This window comes from Tinamus guttatus, unplaced genomic scaffold (genome assembly GCF_059628265.1).
Source record: "Tinamus guttatus ecotype Peru unplaced genomic scaffold, ASM5962826v1 Tinamus_guttatus_pri_ptg000045l, whole genome shotgun sequence".
NCBI classification, from domain to species: Eukaryota; Metazoa; Chordata; class Aves; order Tinamiformes; family Tinamidae; genus Tinamus; species Tinamus guttatus.
Genome location: NW_028288579.1, coordinates 2,364,015 through 2,383,764, shown reverse-complemented (window position 1 = coordinate 2,383,764; position 19,750 = coordinate 2,364,015). Strand labels below are relative to the sequence as shown.

The 19,750-nt window shown below is 42.5% G+C and overlaps 1 protein-coding gene across 2 annotated transcripts in view; it reads right to left on the bottom strand.

Annotated features, from left to right (window-relative positions):
- Window positions 1-6,190: 6,190 nt before the first annotated feature.
- The window catches only part of ERN1 (endoplasmic reticulum to nucleus signaling 1), a 28,140-nt gene continuing 14,580 nt past the window's right edge, over window positions 6,191-19,750 (bottom strand). For both annotated transcript variants that reach the window (XM_088537900.1, XM_088537895.1), the window contains exons 3-22: window positions 19,656-19,689; window positions 19,168-19,240; window positions 17,887-17,959; window positions 17,417-17,539; window positions 16,430-16,531; window positions 14,732-14,993; window positions 14,038-14,116; window positions 13,349-13,511; window positions 12,419-12,537; window positions 12,098-12,289; window positions 11,451-11,721; window positions 11,019-11,109; window positions 10,484-10,673; window positions 9,856-9,955; window positions 9,014-9,213; window positions 8,542-8,689; window positions 7,957-8,084; window positions 7,366-7,489; window positions 7,071-7,138; window positions 6,191-6,805 (exon numbers count right to left, since the gene is read on the bottom strand). In XM_088537900.1, the coding sequence (XP_088394026.1) occupies window positions 6,599-6,805; window positions 7,071-7,138; window positions 7,366-7,489; window positions 7,957-8,084; window positions 8,542-8,689; window positions 9,014-9,213; window positions 9,856-9,955; window positions 10,484-10,673; window positions 11,019-11,109; window positions 11,451-11,721; window positions 12,098-12,289; window positions 12,419-12,537; window positions 13,349-13,511; window positions 14,038-14,116; window positions 14,732-14,993; window positions 16,430-16,531; window positions 17,417-17,539; window positions 17,887-17,959; window positions 19,168-19,240; window positions 19,656-19,689 (2,747 nt within the window). In that variant the 3' untranslated portion in view covers window positions 6,191-6,598. The remainder of the gene's footprint in view (window positions 6,806-7,070; window positions 7,139-7,365; window positions 7,490-7,956; window positions 8,085-8,541; window positions 8,690-9,013; window positions 9,214-9,855; window positions 9,956-10,483; window positions 10,674-11,018; window positions 11,110-11,450; window positions 11,722-12,097; window positions 12,290-12,418; window positions 12,538-13,348; window positions 13,512-14,037; window positions 14,117-14,731; window positions 14,994-16,429; window positions 16,532-17,416; window positions 17,540-17,886; window positions 17,960-19,167; window positions 19,241-19,655; window positions 19,690-19,750) is intronic.

Sequence of the window (19,750 nt, the reverse complement as noted above, 5' to 3'; positions counted from 1 at the left end):
AGTATGTGTTATTTGAGCACTAAATTCCTTAGCTTCCCTCCCATAAATTCTAGTGGAAGGAAAATATATTTTGCTCTTTAATCTATAAAAATGATAGAATAAGAAAACATAAGATTGCTTGGTGAAGTACCCTGTCTGTCTTAAGCATTTTAAGTTTGTTTATGTTCATGTTAGGCAACAGGATTACGGTGTTAAAATTCTGTCTTGTTTATCAAGAAATACCACAAATGTAAAGGCAAATTCAAATAATTTTAGACTTGCCTTTGTGTGCCTTTCTTTGAGGGACAAATTGCAGTAATTGAACTTTGGCTCTCTTCTTTTAATGAAAAACTAAGTTGTGAGAAACTTCTTGGTTTAATGCAATTTGTGTTTTTGTTAACTAGCAGCAGAATTTCAGCATTTGCTACTTACTGGTAGAGAAGAAAAATCCCACAGCACTGCCAGTACAGGTTAGTTTAATCTGTAAGTACCTGATGTTCCTATTTGAAATACTGTGTTCCAATGATGCCATTGAAGTACGTGAGGAGGAGAATTTTGATTTCTGGTGTGTGAATGTGTCCTTGCTGTTTGCTACTGTTCTCAGTAGTGAATAAACTTTTTCCCATAATGGTCTGTAATGATTTTAACCACGCCTGTGAATAGGCAGTATTTGCAGTCACTTTTAGAGGAGAATTTGCACAGAACTCTGACAAAAAGCTATCCGCTTTTACTGAAAAGCATAAAGACCTCTGAAATGGAAGATAATTCTTCAGTAACATGGTGATTACAAAAAAGATTTTTTTTAGCAGTGAACCAACTGTAGGATATTCTGACAAAAAAAAAATCCCGTTGGTAACAATCTGTAGCACTAACTTTAATCTTTATCTAGATATTTTTAACTTTTGCCTCCTAGCAGCACATTTCTGGTCTATTAGGTCTGTTATCAGGGAAAACAGCTCCTGACTTTTTAAAATTCATTTCAGTACAGTAAAGGCTACCTACAAACATGTTCTTTTGTTGAGCTGTTTTATCTTATTCTAGTGTTACTACTTTTTTTGATGTTTTTTTTTCCTTCCTTCGCCTACTCAGTATTTCTAGAAGTTCTTTTATTTTAATTGTATTGTCTTCAGAGCGTTTTACAACTTAAGATTCTTTGTGGTTCTCTGTGATTGGATAAATGCACGACCTGCTCCAACACAACCTGCCTGCACTTCTTCATTTATTTGAAGTGCTTCATCTGTACAAGTGTAGGAGATGGAAATGGATTGTGTATCTGTGCTCTGACACACGGCTTGATGATAAGCTGTGAAACTTTCTGTGCCTTAGTGCACTCCTCAAAGATACGTCATCACCCAGTGAATTTGAGGGGCTTTTGAGGTTGGTGGTGGATAAGTGTATAAGAACAAGGTCAGTGTGTGTGTTAGCGCGGTGCCTACGCGGGAAGCCCTGTTGGCTCTTCTGAATGAGCTGCAGTAGTTTCGCCAGAGACTCCGTAGACTTGACACTTCCAGTGCTTTTAGAATTTTGAAGTCTTACACAACTCTGCACAATTCATCATACTAGTCTGTAAATGCATGATCAAAGGAACATATTTTTGCAGGTTTTAGGATAGTTAAAAGCAACAATAGTTGCATTAGTTTATATCTCCTGGTGTTTTCTCTATGCCGGTTCTGGGGCATCTACACTAACCTGTTTTGCCTGCAGTAGTTACATGCTAATGTGAACAACTGGTGGAACTTTTCATAATAAATTCTATAACTGATTTGTCCTCTCCATCTCCTAAATCTAAGTGCAGATGTGCATGACTAAATGGGGTTCGTTGCTACGAGACCAGTATCTCCAATGGAGCGTTTGCATCTTTCTTTTCCCCGCTGACCCCGCACGCTGAGCGGCTCCCGCCTGCGCGGCCGCGTTGCCCTGTGCCGACCTGCTCAGCCTGCCCCGGGCTCGCCGCAGCGGGAGTCGCTGCAGGGGGCTGTTCTGTGGTGTCTCCTCGGCAAGCGCGCAGCTCTGCGGGTGGCCCTAGGCTCAGCTTTGGGAGAAGGCCCTTGATGACAGGACATGGTGGTAGCATTAAACTTCCTTCTCTTTGAGGGGGTACTAAAGAGAATACCAGGAGCAGGACCTTTCCCAGCTGGTGAGCAGGCTTAAGCTGTTGTTCAGCTGTTGGTCCCACGTTGCAGCCGCTGTCCCGTCGGTGCAGCAGGGAGTCCCTGTCCCCGTAGTGGCACAGGGCAGGGGAGCAGGCGGGCGCTTCAGCTTGGGCCTCGAGGTTCCCCAGCTCCCCCGAGAGGCTCCCCTTGCTGCAGGGTGAATCAGGGCTCTCTGCAGCTTTTCATTATATCTTAACGTGTCACGATCATTAACGTGTCATTATATCTTAACGAGCACACGATCAAACTGCGGCCCCGCTCAGTGTTAGCACAACCAGGAAAGACACTGTGTTGCTGATTTCATTTTAACGTAACTTGATGCTGCTTTTGTGAAAGTAGTACGAAAGGGATTCACACTGATGTTTTTCAAAAGGCAAGTGGCAAATATTGGTAAGTTTGTTTAATTCCAGGAAGTGAGAAACTGGTAAGTAAATGCATCACTTTAATGCATGCAAATAAGCGTAACAGTAACTGCGGCTTAATTTTATAGCATTTGGTTTATAAACAAGACCTGAAGAAAATATGGAACTAACATGATTTGCATCTGATGATGATTTGCATCACCTTCTGTGAGCCTGTGTCTACCTCTTTGTAGCAGCCTGATTAAACACCAGTGAACCACTGTTTCTGTGTATTTTTTCCCTTCCTTGAGGACTTATGTAAGATGCTGAAACAGCTAACAAATACACTGCAGTAAGTATAAAATTCCCCTTTGGTGTTTCAGTTTAAATAACTTTGTACTGGTTCTCTTCCTTGTAAATTGTGTGGGAAGTCATTCATAGGAGCTTTACCATGTGGCACTTCAATCTTTATGACTGTTGTTGTTGTTCTTGTCTCCTGTTGATTTGACTCTACAAAAAGTGTAGCTATTTAGGTTAAAGAGTCTGGGAATGTGGGGAGAAGTACTGAGTGGCATTTTCATGCTACCTAGTAGAGGAGGATTAAAACTTTTGGAGCAAAACTGGAGAGATGTGCTAGCTTAATCCTGGAACCAGCACTCAGCAGTGACGATCGCAGCACCAAGGGGGAGAACAGGTTAGTGGGCAGTTTGGTCTCATTTAACTGCTACTCTGCACTGACTTCTCAGAGATAAGAGGAAAATTAATCCATGATCTTTATATTGCCCTATCTGGAATGAATCATAGATAGGTGAAATGAGCTCAAGGCCGAGTCGAGCACCGTCTCAAGCTGAGCAGGATGGGGAAGGCAGTGTCCTTGCTGGGGTTCATGGGTGGTTTTTGGCACTAGGGCAATCTGAGGGTGCATTTGAGAGGCAGAGAAACAACCTTGATCCTAAAATCCCTAGAGGAAGGAGCCTTTTCACCCTGCTGGCTTTGACTCCCCAAACTTGGGGTGTTTGGATGTGAGCAGGTGTGGGAGGATGGATCTGTTCTCTGAGTGTCAGCTAGTTCTGCACTGGTGGGCGTGGGGGGGAAACTGGAGTGCTGGAGTATGAGGTTGGGCTTTTTTCTCGCAACTCTTTTCTGCCTTTATTGGGAAAAGGGGTAAAGGAGGCCCTCGGTTTATAATGCATTGATAAGGCGAAAGGATTTGAATCTCAGCTTTTCCTTATAGGGGGAAAAGTAGATATCTTTGAGAAGCAAGACCTCAGAGAAAGACTTTGAACATGGCCTTTGGACAAAGGATCTGCAGCCTGAGCTCAGGGTTAGGGAGCCTCCAGAGTCCCAGGAGGCAGCTCCTGCCTCACAGCCGTCCCAGGCTTTACTCCTGCTTCTGGGGCCTGGAGGCAGGTGAAGGTGTGGACTAGATGGAATATTCTCTGGCTTCATCCTGTCTGAGACCTTGCTGCTGCTCTAATTTCACTGCAGTTTGCAATTCCTTTTACAGGTGTTAACTGTGCCCAGATCCCGACCGAAGGAAACCAAATCGGCCCTTTTTTATTCTTAGAACTGTACATACAGGTAGGATAATTCAGCTCATGTAGAAATTTCAGTTCTCCTTAAATGTTACAGGCACTTAACAATATCAACGCAAGCCTGCAATGCTGACAGGCATTTTATCACTAAAAGCTTAATCTGAAATGGTTGCAGGCATGGTGCTGACAACAGAATCCGTTTTCCAAGTTAGTAAATCGGATTAGGTGGAGTGAGAGTGCTTTCAATAACGGGCATGTAAGGCGCTTCTCTAAGCTGTGCCCCATGCGGATATGTCTCGGGTAGTGCTCCAAAATGTTTTTCCTGATGTTGGGGTTGCTCTAGACTACTCCTAAGAACTGTTAGCGTTTTATAGTCTTTGGTGGCTATGTAACTGCTTAGTCTCACCCCTCTTTCCACATACAGATATATCCAGTATGGTACGTAATATTTACAGAGAGAAACAAGTATGATACAAAACTGAAGTTGGAGACCAGGTAGGGGAGTTGTTTTTAAATTATCACTGCGAAGTGCAAAGCCACTTCACTGCCTCCTCCCCGTGCTCCTGTACTGGGTGGTGTCTCTGGCTGAGCAGGATGCGGGTTCGTACAGGCGGCGCGTTGCTGTGGGGAAGGATCTCTGCTCTGCCCGGTTGTTCCAGTCATGGAGCTGAGCAGTGACTGGTGCTGTGCTGGTGGTGGTGGTTTAACTAGGCAGAATTCTTCCAGGTTCTCTCCTGCCGCATTCGCTCCCTCCAGGCCAGCCCAGCAGAGCGCTGGAGGAAAGCGAGGGCCGGTGCCCAACCCGCGGCGCCGCCGTCGCTGCGGGCAGAGCCGCCGCGCGGGTGGGCGCGAGGTGAGTGGTGCTCGGGGACGGGGCTCTGTGCCCGGGGCCCCGAGGGGCCTCTAGCCCCAGGTGGGGGCAACTTCAGCTTCTCTCAGGCGCCGTCCTGCTTGGGGAAGAGCCGCTACCGCAGCACCGCGGCGCCCGGCTCATTGCCACGCGCAGGCAGGAGAAGGTGACCTGTTTTCTGAGGCTGGTTCATTTGAGTACAAGTCTTTATTTAGTAAAATTATAAAAACTTTACATGAGAAGTACAAAAATATGGAATAGGCTTTGAATCTTTTTAGGTAAAAACTACCTTTTCTTCAGCTTTAGAAACATGTAACTTGCTCAGTTTGGCATCTTAGGTAAATATTTGCTCTCATACATTATAAAACTAGGAAAAAGCCTCCAGTAAAGTAGCTCTAGAGAAGTGGCTGTATGTATTCAATCATACATATAACTGTCAATAATTTACTAGTTTAAGATATAATGGCACAATCAGATGCATTAACTGCCCTCACTTTGTAATCTTCCCCATTAGCGGGAATAGACAAATGTGTCATTGAAAGATGCAGTATCACTTTTCCAGTTGTTTTAGTATGATAAATTAGAAGAACGATTCAGAAAGACTTGGCATGCTTTATACTTGTACCACTTGGATTTAATACCACTTTGTAGTAAAAACTAAATAAATATAAATATGTTAAATAAATATATTGTAAAAGAACACCCCACTTGTATCATATTAGAATTGAGCATTTCTTAAATGCTTCACACACACTTAATGCTTTGTCACAGCTTTAGGGCCAATGAAAAGAAATACTGCATCTTTAAAAACATCAGCCTCCCTTGGACATAATTATCAACTCGTACAGAACAAAACAAGCTACTTGCACAGCTTGATCTCACCTGTTCAAACATACTGCTCTGTACCTCTTTTGTTGCTTCCTCTTTTGTTCCCTCTGATCTGCAGCTGACAACCCCGCTTTAGTAGAAAGTAAGGAACACCTGCAGTACAAAAATCAGTCTCTTAAAGCAGCTGCCATCAATGTATGCAAAGTTTCTTCTGAAGATTTTCTCTGATTTAACTCTACTGCTCAAACTCCCATGAACACCGGGTGATATTTAAGCAATAAGCCTTATTTCCAAAGTAAATAAATGTTTTTAACCAATTTGATTTTTCTAGTCATTTTTTTTTCTAACTTCATTTTTTGTGCTCAAGTATGAGGGTCTGATTTTCCACAGTAGTTGTGGGGAAAAAAAACAAATTGTATTCTCTTTCCTGGTTTGCATAATTGAAAGTGATTCCCTTTTCCAGTGTTGGTACTGGGCCTAGTGCAGCCTGTGGCAGTAGTGCAAGGGCAGGGTCTGATGCTTTGCTACAACTAAAAGGCTCCTCTTGCAGATCTCAATAATTACATGATTTCAATCACTGTGTTTTGATTCTGTGCAGAAAAATACATGAGTTATAACTACAGTATAGGGATATGGCATGATGGTTATACCACTGTACTCCACTTTCACTCCCTTGGGATAACTCCACCATGAGGGCTCATTGCTTTTGTGAAGTTACCCCTTACTCCTTGGGCTCCTGCTGTCTCCTGATGCAGTGCAGACAGTACAAGGCACTTCTTAGAAGCTTGGTTTCCTCAAAGAGAGAATTCAGCTCTTCGGTGATCCCACTTTTCCCTGCTAAAGGTAGGGCTGTTTTACAGCCCTGTGCTTGGAATGTCTGTCCCCGAGAGGGAAGCTCCATCCCCCTTGTTTTCAAACAGTGTCTCCTGGCAGACTCTTCCCTGCAGAGTCCTGGCTATAGTATTGCTGGAACAGTCTTTCGTGGCAGCAAATCTGCATGGCTTTGTAGGTGTGCAGGAGCAGGTGAGGGAAACGAACCGTGAAGTAACATACAAAGTCATCTGGGATGGAGCCCAGCGTCTCCTGCACCTCAGGAGGCAGTTCTCGGTAATGGTGCTTCTGTAAAAGAAAACCAGGGAAGAGCTCCATCATGGCTTGTCTACGGTCACTCTTTCAAATAGATCTGTCTGAACAAAATTCATTTTCCTGGACAAAGCTCATTATAAAGATCTCAAACCCTAAAATGGGGTGAGAGAGAAAGACTGGCAAAAAACAAGTAGAGGCAGATTCCGCTCCACGTTGTTTACTCAGCCTAAAGCAGGGGGAAATGGGTATGGGGGCCTGAGTACCTTGGATGTGCACATTTATGCTCCAAGTTCTTTACCTTATTTCTCATTGCCCTCAGGAGATCCCGTACTGAGCCCCCTTTGTATGATCTGAATTTTCGAAGATCTGGAAAAAAGAAAAACCTTTTATGCCATGGTTCTGTGTTTAAGCTGGTTGCATTAAAATACTTCCATGGATGTTTATAGATGTGTTTCAAATATCTTGATATATCTTTTTACTCACATAACTACTTTGCTCACAAGCTCATCTGCTGCAGTTAAGACACAGTTATTGTTATGTTCCTGTCCATGCAAACCAGGAAAAAGCGCTATCCCAACATGTAACCTCATTACCTGTCTGAAGAGGCACAGTGATGTGTTCTCTCCAATCCATTTTCACCACTTCTCTTCCTTTTTTTTCTAATTGCCGGACAATTGGACCATCTAAGGCTTCTTTCTCTATCCGGTCACTGACATCCTGGAAGAAACAGGTTATTAATAGTTTTATTTGCAGGTTTCCCGACTACTTAAAATTGCTCCTTTGGGCAGTCCTACTTTGTCAAGAGGTAGAACAAGTACAATAGGAGGAGTTCTGCTGGGGAGGGGACGAGGGGTGGGCCGGAGCTGGTATTTCACCATCACAGAGGAGAGCGTAAGAGTGGAAAGAGCCTCGAGTCCTCAGCCAGTTCCCACCGCAAATCAGGACTGATGACCCCACGGGGCTGCCTGGCACCTAACCCCCTGCTTGGCAAGGCCTAGGGTGGTGGGCGCTGCTGCCCTATTGCAAGTCTTCCTTGCTCAAATTTAGGTTGATAACAGTGTTTCCTTACAGTAAGGTTGGGGATTCTATTCCCAACACTCCCAGGTTAGAGTTGGAATTGAAGATCTGAAAAATGTTTAGAGCAGTCCTTAGCACTGAAATGATTGAAAAGGGTCACGACAAACCTGAAAAAACTGGAGCTGTTTTTCTAAACTCCAAAAGAATGGGTGCTTTAGCACACAGCTGGCAGACGGACGTTTCTGAGGGTCCATGTTTATCATTTGCTCTATTAAATCACGAGCAACTATGTCTTCTGCAAGGAGAAAAGGGTGATAATTCACAGGCTGTCCAGAAAGCTAATGTTCTGTACCTTTAGGAAATCATGTTTTCCTCCTATTTCTGATACAATCCTGAATGTTCCAGTACCACCCTCATATGTACAGTGCACAACACCCGACAGTCCAGTCTGTTGAAACAGCGCAATTATGAAGATCAAAGTTCACCTCTTCCCTTTCTATTAAATAAATGCTAGAGTGGTAAAGGCTGCAATATGCTAAATTGTCTATCACTTCTTTGCTTGGGGGCAGTAATTTCACGTCCTTCAAGTCCTTATGTCTAATATATCTGGGGGGGGGGGGGGGGGAGCCTAGGTGTAATTGTGTAATGTCCAACATTACCTATTTCAGTGTGGGTCATAGTTTTGCTCTCATTTCTATTCTTTAGCACCCACTGACATGTCACCAAGCTCTTGTAGCACTTAGCTTTCTCACCGTGTGTCTCTGCACTCAGCGAGTCCAGGCTGTATGCACCAAGCAGGATGTTGGCTTGCCGCTGCAGGGATTTGCCAAAGGGGTGGCTGCCTTCGGACACCACGTAATAAAAGACACACCCAGCTGAAAAGATGTCCACAGTACATGTCTGCAAATAAATAACCCTTCATGGCACCTGCACTCTCTTCCCCCAACTCCCCGGCCACTCTCCCCCTGACGAGTTTGGATCATCACAACGGGGTTACTTGTGCATCAGAGGGCAGGAAACCTTCCAGCCTCACATTTATGTCACATGAAAGCAATGGGGGGGGGGGGGGGTGAGGAGGCTATATATAATATATAATTTTATATATAAAAAAGGCATGTGTGCTATTGTTAATTCAGCTGCAAGCCAGCATGAGGGCACAGGCAGCGCTGAGCCCACGTGCCCTGCACTGTGGTCTTGGGCGGAGGCTGAAAGCTGGACACTTACGGGGTTCTCCTTGCAGTCTTCGCTCAGCATCTCGGGGGCGATCCAGCCCTCGGTGCCGGGCACCCCTGAGCGGCGGCTGAAGCTGTGCCTGCCCACGGCCAGCTTTTTGCACAGCCCGAAGTCCGAGATCATCGCTTTGACCTTCCCATGCGCGTTGGGCATCGAGATGAGGATGTTGTGGGGCTTCAGGTCCCTGTGGACTATTACACACATCACTTTTTAGTCCCTCTAGGCCATTCCCAGTGACACAGGTCAACCTTTAATGTATTTGCATTGTAATCTTTAGACAATGAACCCCATTTTGTTAAATCAAGGTCTTTTAGCCTAAAGCTATTGTCTTTGCTAGTGGTTCATCACATCAGCTTTAAGAAGTTGAAGTTAACATAGTTCTCTGCACTAAAGTGTGGAGACCTGAAAATTTAAAAAAAAAAAAAAAAAAAAAAAAGGGGGGAACAATAGCTTTAGTCCTCAGGCAGTCAGCAGTTGTTAGTTTTAAAGGTAGGCAGTCACTGTGTCAAACAAGTACAAGAACAAAAAACGTCTTGCTGGCAACAGAGCCACAAGGCTCTGTGCTACTGAGAAAACTCTCATAGAGCAAACTCAGGAAAGGACAGGAGAAAGTGGGAAAAAAAAAAAAAAAACAGAATGAGAGCGAGAGACTGTGTGTGTGTGTGTGTGTGTGTGTGTGTGTGTGTGTACGTGCGCGGAGACCAGAGCTGATGGTTCACTGGAACACGCTCCTCACCAACTACATGCACACCCTGCCTGCTGCAGCTCTGCGTCTCTTACAGTTCAGAACTGCAGCAGCTGCAGCCCCTGCTGAGAGGAGAGGTAATTCCTACCGATACTGAGGGAGTGCAGGTAAGCGAGCCCCGATGTCGTCTGCTGCAGGAGAGTGATGGGTTGTAAGTCATGGTGACTGAAGGCCTTCTGTTCAACATACTATAAATCAAAACACAAGGACACTTGATACCGCATAAACCAACGCTTAGCATTAGCCTCCACCAAGATAAGGTTTACCACCCCTTGCCCCCCCCAAAAAAAGCATTAAACTAGGAAAACTGCAGCCAAGCTAATGCTAGCTGCTTACACACTCGTAAGAGGCTTTTTTTTTCCTCTGTAAAGGTAATCTCTGTAACATCAATTGGAGGGCAGAGGCTACCTAGCACTGTTGCCTCCAGAGGCAACCATGTGGGAGGACATCCAAGTCCTTCTGGAGGCAGGATAAGTAAAAGCAAGTCCTTCTCGAGAAGGAAAACACAAGGACAAGAGCTTCCAGCTGGCACCTGGCTGGGAAGAGCTCTGAGCCCCGCACTGCTGCAGAGCTCTGTAACTGCCCCCAGGTGGTGTCCAGCACCCCCGGCGCAGCGCCCGTGGCAGCCACTTCAGCACGCGACGCTCCGGCAGCTGCCCGGGCTCCCCGCAGGAGGACGTCCCCACGTTCCTCAGGTTTGCTTAGGGCCCCCTCACCTCCTGCAGGGTGGCCGCGCACAGCTCAATGGCGATGTACTGGAACTGCCGGTCCTTCTCCGTGCAGAAATAGCGGATCACGTTCGGATGCTCGTCGGACTCGCGCAGCAGCTGCACCTCACGGTCTGCAAAGCTGAAGCACTCGGGGAGAATTCTTTTCACTGCAACATCCCGGTTATCAAATGTCCCCCTGCAGACAGGAACCATCATAGAGCTTTTAGACTCTCTAAAAGCTAAAACTATGTAAGTAAATGACAACAGATGCCATTTTACAGAGGCACAGTAAAAAAGCATTCCCATGTTGGAAACATCTACTATCATTAAAGCTTTATTTACTGAACAGTTCCAAGGGAAAGATTTTTTTTTTCTAGTGAAGAAACACTGCAGAAAAATATTCCAGACACACTCAAAATACTACTTCAAAATTTCCGTTTCTGTTCGTATTATATAACTGTTTTTAGAAAGGGAAAAAATCCTACTGCAAATAAGATATTACTTAATCCATTTAAAGCTGAATGCATGTATCATTTCCTACCTGTAAACAATTGTTCCTTCAGCTCCATGCCCCAATACATCTTTGGGATTAAAAGAAATCTTGCCAACCATCACTCTGTTTGTAGCTTCATCTGAACAGAGAACAAGAAACAGGACTCTCAATGGATAAAACCCAGCCTTCTACAAGTGTACACCCTTCTAGGCAAGGGTGCAAAAATCCTTTTGCTCATGTTTAAATTTACAACACACATGATCAAAACAAAGTAACATCTCCATTTTGGTACTTATACTGAACCAGCAAATATTGACACGTGACCGTGTAATCCACCACATTCAAACCCAAGCTGTACACACCAGTCGGTCACGACTCGAACAGCACAAGAGACCGGTTTTTAACGTTTGCTACGTTACCAAACAGGTTGGAGAAATATGGTGACTCTCAATGAAAGAACCTTCATAAAGCTCAACTCACCTCCCTCTTCTTGCTCAGTGGAGAGACAGCTCCCGACATCCGACGTGGAGATGTTGGAATAGGCAGAATGGTTGGACGCCCTGGGGGACAGATTTGGCGTGCTGGTAGCTGAGCTCTCTGTCCGTCCATAGGAGGCATCCAGGAAATCTGCTTCTGCCGCCACGTCGCTGGGAGCACCGAAGGGCAGCAGCTGCTGCTGCTGCTGCTGCTGCTGCAAGAGCTGTATCTTCTCCTCCAGCTGATGCTGTCTCTGTTGCTGGTGATGAACACTCTGTGGGAGAGGAAAGGGATCCCAGGGCCACAAGAGAAGCTATTTCTTACAGTCATGTCACACAAAGGAAATCTACAGTTATTGGGGCATTGGCACATTAGAAGACAGAAGAATTTTTTCATGTTACCACACTAGCAGCCAAGGAGGCTGTGGAACTAAAGAGGCCTTCGCTCCCAGGGTCTCCATTTCACTGTGAATTCTCACAGCAAAGCTGAGAAATCACACCAGTTAATAGGGCACGAGCTGACCCACTGCATGTGGGAATTATCGAGACATCTCCAGAGGATTTTTTCCTACTCCCCCAGTCATTTCTAGGCTAAGCTGCCAAGCGTTACTATCTCTTCCAGAACTCACAAAAGCATCAAGTCAGTCTTACCATTGGGTATGTGATGATAAAAGCCACCCAGCCCACAAGCAGGAAGGTGCTGAGAATGATCGTGGCCATGTCTTTCAACATCGAGTCTACGGGAGCCTCTGGACGAGGAATTGGCCGAGCAGGTTTCTCCTCAATATCCTGTGGAACGGCTGGTGGCACTTCCGTTGAGGAACCCTCAACTATGTCAATAACCTAAGAGGCAGAGAAAGCTCTGTTAGGTCAATGTAATTCCGCTGCTTTTCTTCTTACTTCTTCCCTGAATTTCCACTGTTTTTCCTTAGCCTTCAATCAACCAGTAAGATGATCGTTATCATCACAAACCTCTTCCATAGTGGCTTTATGAGAGTCAGCTGGGATCACATTTTCAGGCCTTTTAGGTAGGTTGCTTGGGAATTTCTCCAAGATCTTTGTAGGGGCAGATAATGGTGTTTCGTGATGCCCTTTAAATAAAACATATTTGCTAAAATTTAAGATTTGTCAGAGCTTTATTCACTTACTGAAAGAGCTGGTCCATTAAAAAACAGACCAGGAAGGGAATACAGAAAGAGAAAGGCAGTAGTTAAGGCAGCTGGAAGCTACATCCCTCCCACAGAGAGCGTACAGCACATGATATGTCACTTAATTATAAAATTTACATCACTTAAAACAACAGAACCACAGATGGTTCTTCATTTCTGAAGAAAAATTGTAAATATTCCTGAAAAAAGTGTTCCTGCATTTGGGGGTTTGGGACACACAAAATAGGCTGACATTTTATTAATAAAAGCTTTAATATCTGTGCCTTAGTATCTGTGCATTTGTAAATGGGGAAAGCAATTCTCGCCATATGGATTGGCGAGAAATAAGGTAATACTACGCATGATTAAAAAGTTCAACAGAACTGAAGAACCAGAAAACTTTACATGAGGTAAATAATAAACTATTTTTAACCCTTTTCTGGACAAAGGGCCAAAATACTTTAATTAAACACCTTTCCACACCCTAAGGAGAACACTTCATCCGATGCAAGGAATAAAGCGGGGGCCTTGGAAATAAAAATACGCAGCTGTGTCCTTACAGACATTACTGCAATTCAGATGCAAAAGAGGAAGAATTAATATCGCACATATAATGACTACTAGAATTAAGTAATTGCTGGGCACTGGACTTTAGGCAGTCCTTTGCGCTGAGGTGGGAAGGTAACTGTGTCCACGAGGTGGCAATGAGACACCGCAGAGCTGCAGGCAGGGCCAGGGCAGGGAGCCCGCGTACCGATTAAGAGCCAGTCATTCCAATAGTGGAGTTTGTTCTTTTCTTTCAGCCTGCCCGAAAACTTTATATCCGTACTGGGGGTGATAACACACTCGCCGCTGTCTCCGATTGTGACCCCTTCTGTTTTCGGACCCTCTAGCAAGGGCAAGGCACTGCCACGGGGCTAGGAAGAGAGATGAAGTGTTACAATTGACGAAGCACTTTGTCTCTGTAATATTGAAGAAATCAAGTCAAAATGCAGGTCAGAATGGACAAGCAAAACTTACATATTGGCAGAAAAATGGCTGAAAGTAAATACCCTCAGCCACTGCTCAAACAATCCTGGACATGAGACCTGCTTCCCTTCTATGTTGCATGTTGCCTAGGAGAGGAGATTACCCTCTCTTTCTTTTCAAGAAAAGTGAAACAGGATCTTTATTTCCTACCTGGAAAGCTTCAGGGTGAACCAAACAGAACTGCAGGGGAGTCTCCTATCTGGGGGAAGTTGTGCTAATGAACACAATGGCAATTTTATCATCAGTAAGCCCAATGCACCAACACAGCACAACGCAGCCTCCAGTCCACTCCATTAAGCCTGGCTGGCACAATATGTATGTTTGCACTTTATTTTATTTTTTTAATGGAAAGATACCTGTTTTAAAGGGGACTTTTCAGAAGGTATCATATAGCTCTGTCAGCTCCCTACTTACCACGACAGTTACTCCTTCATGCACCATCGATGGTGATGCATACAAACTCGTGGAATACTTTCCTACATATAGAGTTGGTCTAGGGGAAATAAATAAATAAATAAATACACACACAATCCACGTTAGAGAACAATAGCCAAATGCATAGTTCATATTCTTAGCTAAAACCTTGGTAACACAATCCTTCAGAAACAATTGAGTTTCCAAAATCATCAATATTTATTCCTTGAAAAAATGGCTTTCTAAATTCTTTTTAAGTATTGCTGTACTTTTTAATTCTGAAAGCCTTGTTAATTAATATCACAATTCCTCATTTGACAGAACTCAGTTCCTATTTCTGCATTACAGTAATCAAGGTTAACCAAAATGCTATGCACCTCAATGTTCCACATTTTTAAAAAAATCCTTTATTAATTCAACAGAAAAGATCTGATAGATCTTCTACCTATCCTGCTAAATTTCTGATTGTTTTTTCTTTTATCCCTCCTTTAAAGAGTAATAGAACAAATATGACATACAGTAAAGCTGGAGAGCAAGGGCTGCTTTTATGTTTTATGTATCCACCAAGATGATGGATTCTTTCCACCGTCTTGAAAATGCTAAAACAATCATTAAGCATATGAATACAGATAAGGTTTTAATGACAAAGGTCTGTCCAATAGATGGTGAGAACAACAAGAATATTAATGCTCACGTTAATTTGCTCTTGGTCTCTGTTTCCTTTGGAAAAGGGTATTTCCATTTGGTAATGTGTCCAACCTCCCCAGACATGAACGTCAAGTAGCGCAGAGTTTCTATGCCCACGTTTGTGTGCATTACTTTCCGCAACCCTTCACGTTGCCAGATGTAAAAAGCTACCACAGGAGAAGCATAATTCTGAATCCAGAGTACATCCCCAGACTCACTGTCCACGGTGACCACCAGCCCATCTCCGTTAGACACGAAGTGAGACATTTCTGCAATACACAAATAGATACACAGGAGGTTACCTGGATGGCTGCTTACACGCTGCTTTAACAATGCGTATTAGCTGTTCAAGCCCTGTGTTAACTAAGTTGCCTGATACACATTATTGAGGTAGTTAATCAGTGACTCGGTTGTCAGTTAGACTGATTAAAAAAAAAAGGAGTGCTCTTGCATCATCAGAAAATGTATTCCATGCATTGAGCTCAGCTCTTCAGTATGTAGTGACAAGGATTTGCAGATCCCACTGTACTAAACCTGTGGATTAATCACCATATAAATCATGCCATCATCACAAGGTGAAAGGGGACCCTTCGTGGATGACTAAGAAGCCCCTTGCGACACGCCGGGAGCTCCTCCGTTCAGTGTCCAGCCGCAGGAAACTCGTGCCTGCTGCCAGAGCAGCACCTGCTCTGTGCCCGGTACCCACGATCGCGAGCGCGGGCGGCCCCGCACGCGCCGTTGGATTAACCTCGCTGCGGGGCGACTTGAACGCAGACAAGAAGCTCAAGTGTCCAAGACACCAAAATAAAACCCAGTATCAAGTGTACTTAGTGTTTAATCACTCCAGACCTTGAGAGAAGGTTGTGTTTGTTCTTGTTGTTGTTGTTTTCTCATAAAAGGAAAGTTCCAACAGTAAGAAAGAAAATGCAACATACGTTTGCTTTAATGTAAGGGCATAATTTATCTGCACAATAGTTCTGCCGTATGGCAAAATATCCACTAGGAATCAGAACCAGCTTTCTACTTTCTATCTCATGACCTGACATACAATTCTATTTTTCAACTTAAAGTGTATTTTTATAGGCAATAAATCTGGATTCAGCTGTAATGACCTAGCCTTGAAATTTATGGGTTAACTCTTCAGGACTCCACTTCCCACTTATGAGCTTTAAATAAAAATAATCTGCAGCAACGCTATTTACTCAGCACTTAAACCACACAAAGTGAATGCTGGGGAGATTACACCATTTTCTTTTTAATTAACAGGCTGAACCTCTACTTTAAATGCAAAATAACTCAATTTTATACAACCAGGAATAGTGTTTCCTTAATTAATGTTACTAATTTTGATGTTAACATGCATCCATTTTTAGCATCATAATAAGAATGCATGTTGGAATTCTCAGATGGGTTACAAATCGCTGCTGCTCCCAATTATCAACACTAATCTATTTTGCATTCTTTCTGCAGCACCCATCTGGTAAACACAGCTATTGCAAACATGATTTAAGTTTCTCAAATTTAGCCGAAACAGATTCAAGCTGTTAATCTGAGCAGAGGACGAAAAGTGGCAGATCAAAAACTGCACAAAAGTAAGAGAGACAGCATGACCTATTAATTATAGAAAAAAAAAGTCAGATATTTTTCTTGTATGCAAAACCTATAATCAATATACGAAAACTTAAGGCAACAATTAAATTCTTACTGTATTTTATGTCTTCATCAGGCAGGGTAGCTGCATAATCAAAATAGGTGGCATTCCATCGAAGCTCCTTCTTTTTAGTGTCATACATTGTGATCGTGTACTCTGTTAAAAAATATACAGTCTGTGAAGCAAAAAAACTTATGAGAGAATAGAATCAACCACCTCAAGTGTTAGACACTTCTCAAAGCACCACACATACTACTTAATGCTCTCTGCATTTCATTTTCTTAAAATCAGGTTAAACATCTAAAGATGTTAAAAATGTCCAAAGATGTTAACATCCAACCCACTCTTATACTGTCTACAGGAATCTCAGAACGAGAGAAGCACAGCAGGCAGTTACTGCCCTGTTACTGGAATTTTGGGTTTTACTGCTTCTGATGACTTCTTCTGATGTACTCTCTTTTATTTACAAGTTTCCAAACCTTGCCCTCTAAAATTCAACATTTATGCTGTATAACTGAGCTGGCACACTTCAGACTATTTAAAGAACAGCTTCATGCAGAGGTAAAGTCTAAGTCTCTAAGACTCACTCTTTTTCATTAGTCAATATACATTGGCTCGTGGTCGAATTTGATAGTTATTTAGAATAACATTTGTATTTTCAGTGAATACACTGTTATCTCCATTTTGCTTTAACTCTTTTTATGACTATGTTACAGATGTAAACTTAGGCTTTTAGCTGTTACTGCAAAGCAGCATTAAAGATAGAATAAATGCCACTTAGTCAACAGAATGAATAGTGCACCGTGTCTACTCCCAGGGCTAAAAAAATGTTATTGTTCCACTACTATGAAGAGTCAGTAATTTTTCTGTGCAGTCTTAAAATATTTACATGAAAATATTCAAAGAAATTAAGTAAATTTGAAAACTTAAACTGGTTAAAGTCACTTGTTACAATTTTGAAAAACAAAACAAAACCAAACCAAAAAAAAAAAACCAACAAGAATCTTTCTTCTAAGCTGCAGGAAAAAAAAAGCATATGACCTGTTCTCCCAAGGTACAGGAGGGATGTTGATGGGCAAAGGCTTTCTGCAAATGAAGAAGTCAAAGTTTGCTGTTTCTCCCCAGTCATAAGGTCGACCACGTACCAAATATCCTGCTTTTTACCTGAAACCATGATTTAAGAAACATTAACCCGTTACCATTCAGTCGGACTATTGTATTTACAAGCATGAGAAGATTTTAGAAAAAATCACTTTTGGTTGAGAAAGAAATCCAAAGACCCAATGCAGCCTATTCACTGCTCAGAAAAGTCATTCCCTCCCTCAGTAGTTGGCTTTTTATCTTCACACAGCAATTCAGTTGTGTATTCTTCAGATTCTCTGACATTGGAAAGATTGATGAAATATTACCTAATTAAAAATTCCCCAAAAAAGTATTTCCATTTCCTCTGTCTGAGGCTATATATTCTAGTTCCTGAGCATTTCAAAATCTAAAATTAAATTTGAGCTCACCCATGTACAGAATCCCATCTGAACTGCGACAGGGAGATGCCTGCACCAGCTCCGGGATAGTAAAAGGCAGTTTCTAGCAGCAGGAGAAAAACAAAGGCTTGTTTAAATTTGTGCAATAGTCTTCATCTACATACTGGGCAAATATTCTTGCTAAGTTTTAAGAGGCTTTTATCAGGATGAGGTTACAGGATACTAAGGGACAGGCGGCAGAAATACTAAAGAACAGGCCTTTAAAAAAAATTATTAAAAATGACCCCACTGTGATCTAAACATTTTGTAAAAGTGTATCCAACCAGAAATATTTTACCTTAATTCAAAAAAAGGGAGATTATCAGAAGAAAGGAAGCTTGGTAATTAAAACAGATTGCTGCTCCTAGATTCACCAAGGAAGAGAACCAACAATATTTTTACAAAGTATGATGGTGCATCTAGCTGTACGTGGGGTGACTGGAGGTGAAAGTAGTGAGTAGAAACTAAAACATTTAACAATATTGAGTCTTAAAGAAAGTCACAACAGCCGCCAGAGGGAGAAAAAAAAAAGACCTGTGGGAACCTGAAACATTTTATCCAAGTTTCATTACAAATTTTAAAAATAAAAGTCAAGCATCAGTTAACATCTATGAGTTAAATGTATTGGTGACTATTTTGAAAAGGTTCAGCATTTTTTCCCACTTGCTGCTGCATTCTACAAAGACATCTCCTAAAGGTATTAACGCAGAAGGTATATTTACCATGTGTTTTGGCAAACAGTTTTAGCAAATAAGATTTGTGTTATTCTGGCAACGTCTTTTCCATCCGGGAACACAAGAAGTTATTCACATATGCCACACAAATGTTATCTGTCCTCACCATTATTTTAACAAGTTCTAGAAAAACAAGTTCTAGAAAAAAATAAGTGGACAAAGCAAATGTGTCTGCTGCTGTTATTTTAAATCCAGAAACCATATCCTGATGGTCTCAAGAAAAGTGGCAAATTTTCTGTCTTATTAAGTATGTTTTCACTCTGGAAAGCTGCTAGCAACACAGCAGAGGGTGTTGTCATTCCCAGGAACACGTAACCTAACCTTGGCACAGGCAGGAGAAGCTGATTTTTGGCTAGCGAGATCAAGCTTTTCTACAGAACTGAAATTCTTCCCATAAGGAGTATAAAAACACAGCCAGCCTGCAGAATGTCACAGTACTATCAAGAAGTAGAAAGTTCCTTTGGGCACTTATCCTCCATGAGAATCTGATTAATGTATTTGTCTAAAAATTATCAGAGAATATGCAAAGCACACTTACAGTCAAGCCTTCATTATTTTTGCCACCAAGTGTATACAAACTGCCATCATTTGGGTCGGGAAGAAACGCTGGTCTAGGATTTAAGCAGTTAAAACAGGTAAAGCAACAGCTGTGCTGATCTCTGTTCTCAGAGATCAGGAAAACAACTATGGGCAGTATTTGCCTTCTGAAGAAATCTTTTTGGCTTTGTACTGTGCATTTTTTTGAGATTTCATTTAGCTGCAACTCTAAAGAAAACTGATAAAATGTAAACATTTCAGACCTGATATAACATGAACACACTCAAAAAGTCAAAGCTCCAAACATGCTGAGCCATCAGTCACTTGGGTGAAAGCTTTCAAGCAATAGCTGTATGTTTTTAAAATGCCACAAAATAAAATAAATAAAATAAATAAAATAAATAAAATAATGTCAGTGATCTTTGTCACTGAGAAAGCTGTCGGTGAAAAGTAAATAAGCAGTAAATGAGCCATAGGGAACAGACTTACTCTTCCACATGTGTTGGCACCTGGAGCACAGGATCTGCATAAACAGAACAAGGAAAAATCATGGTACTGGCAGTTCAACTCCTTGAAATCGTCAA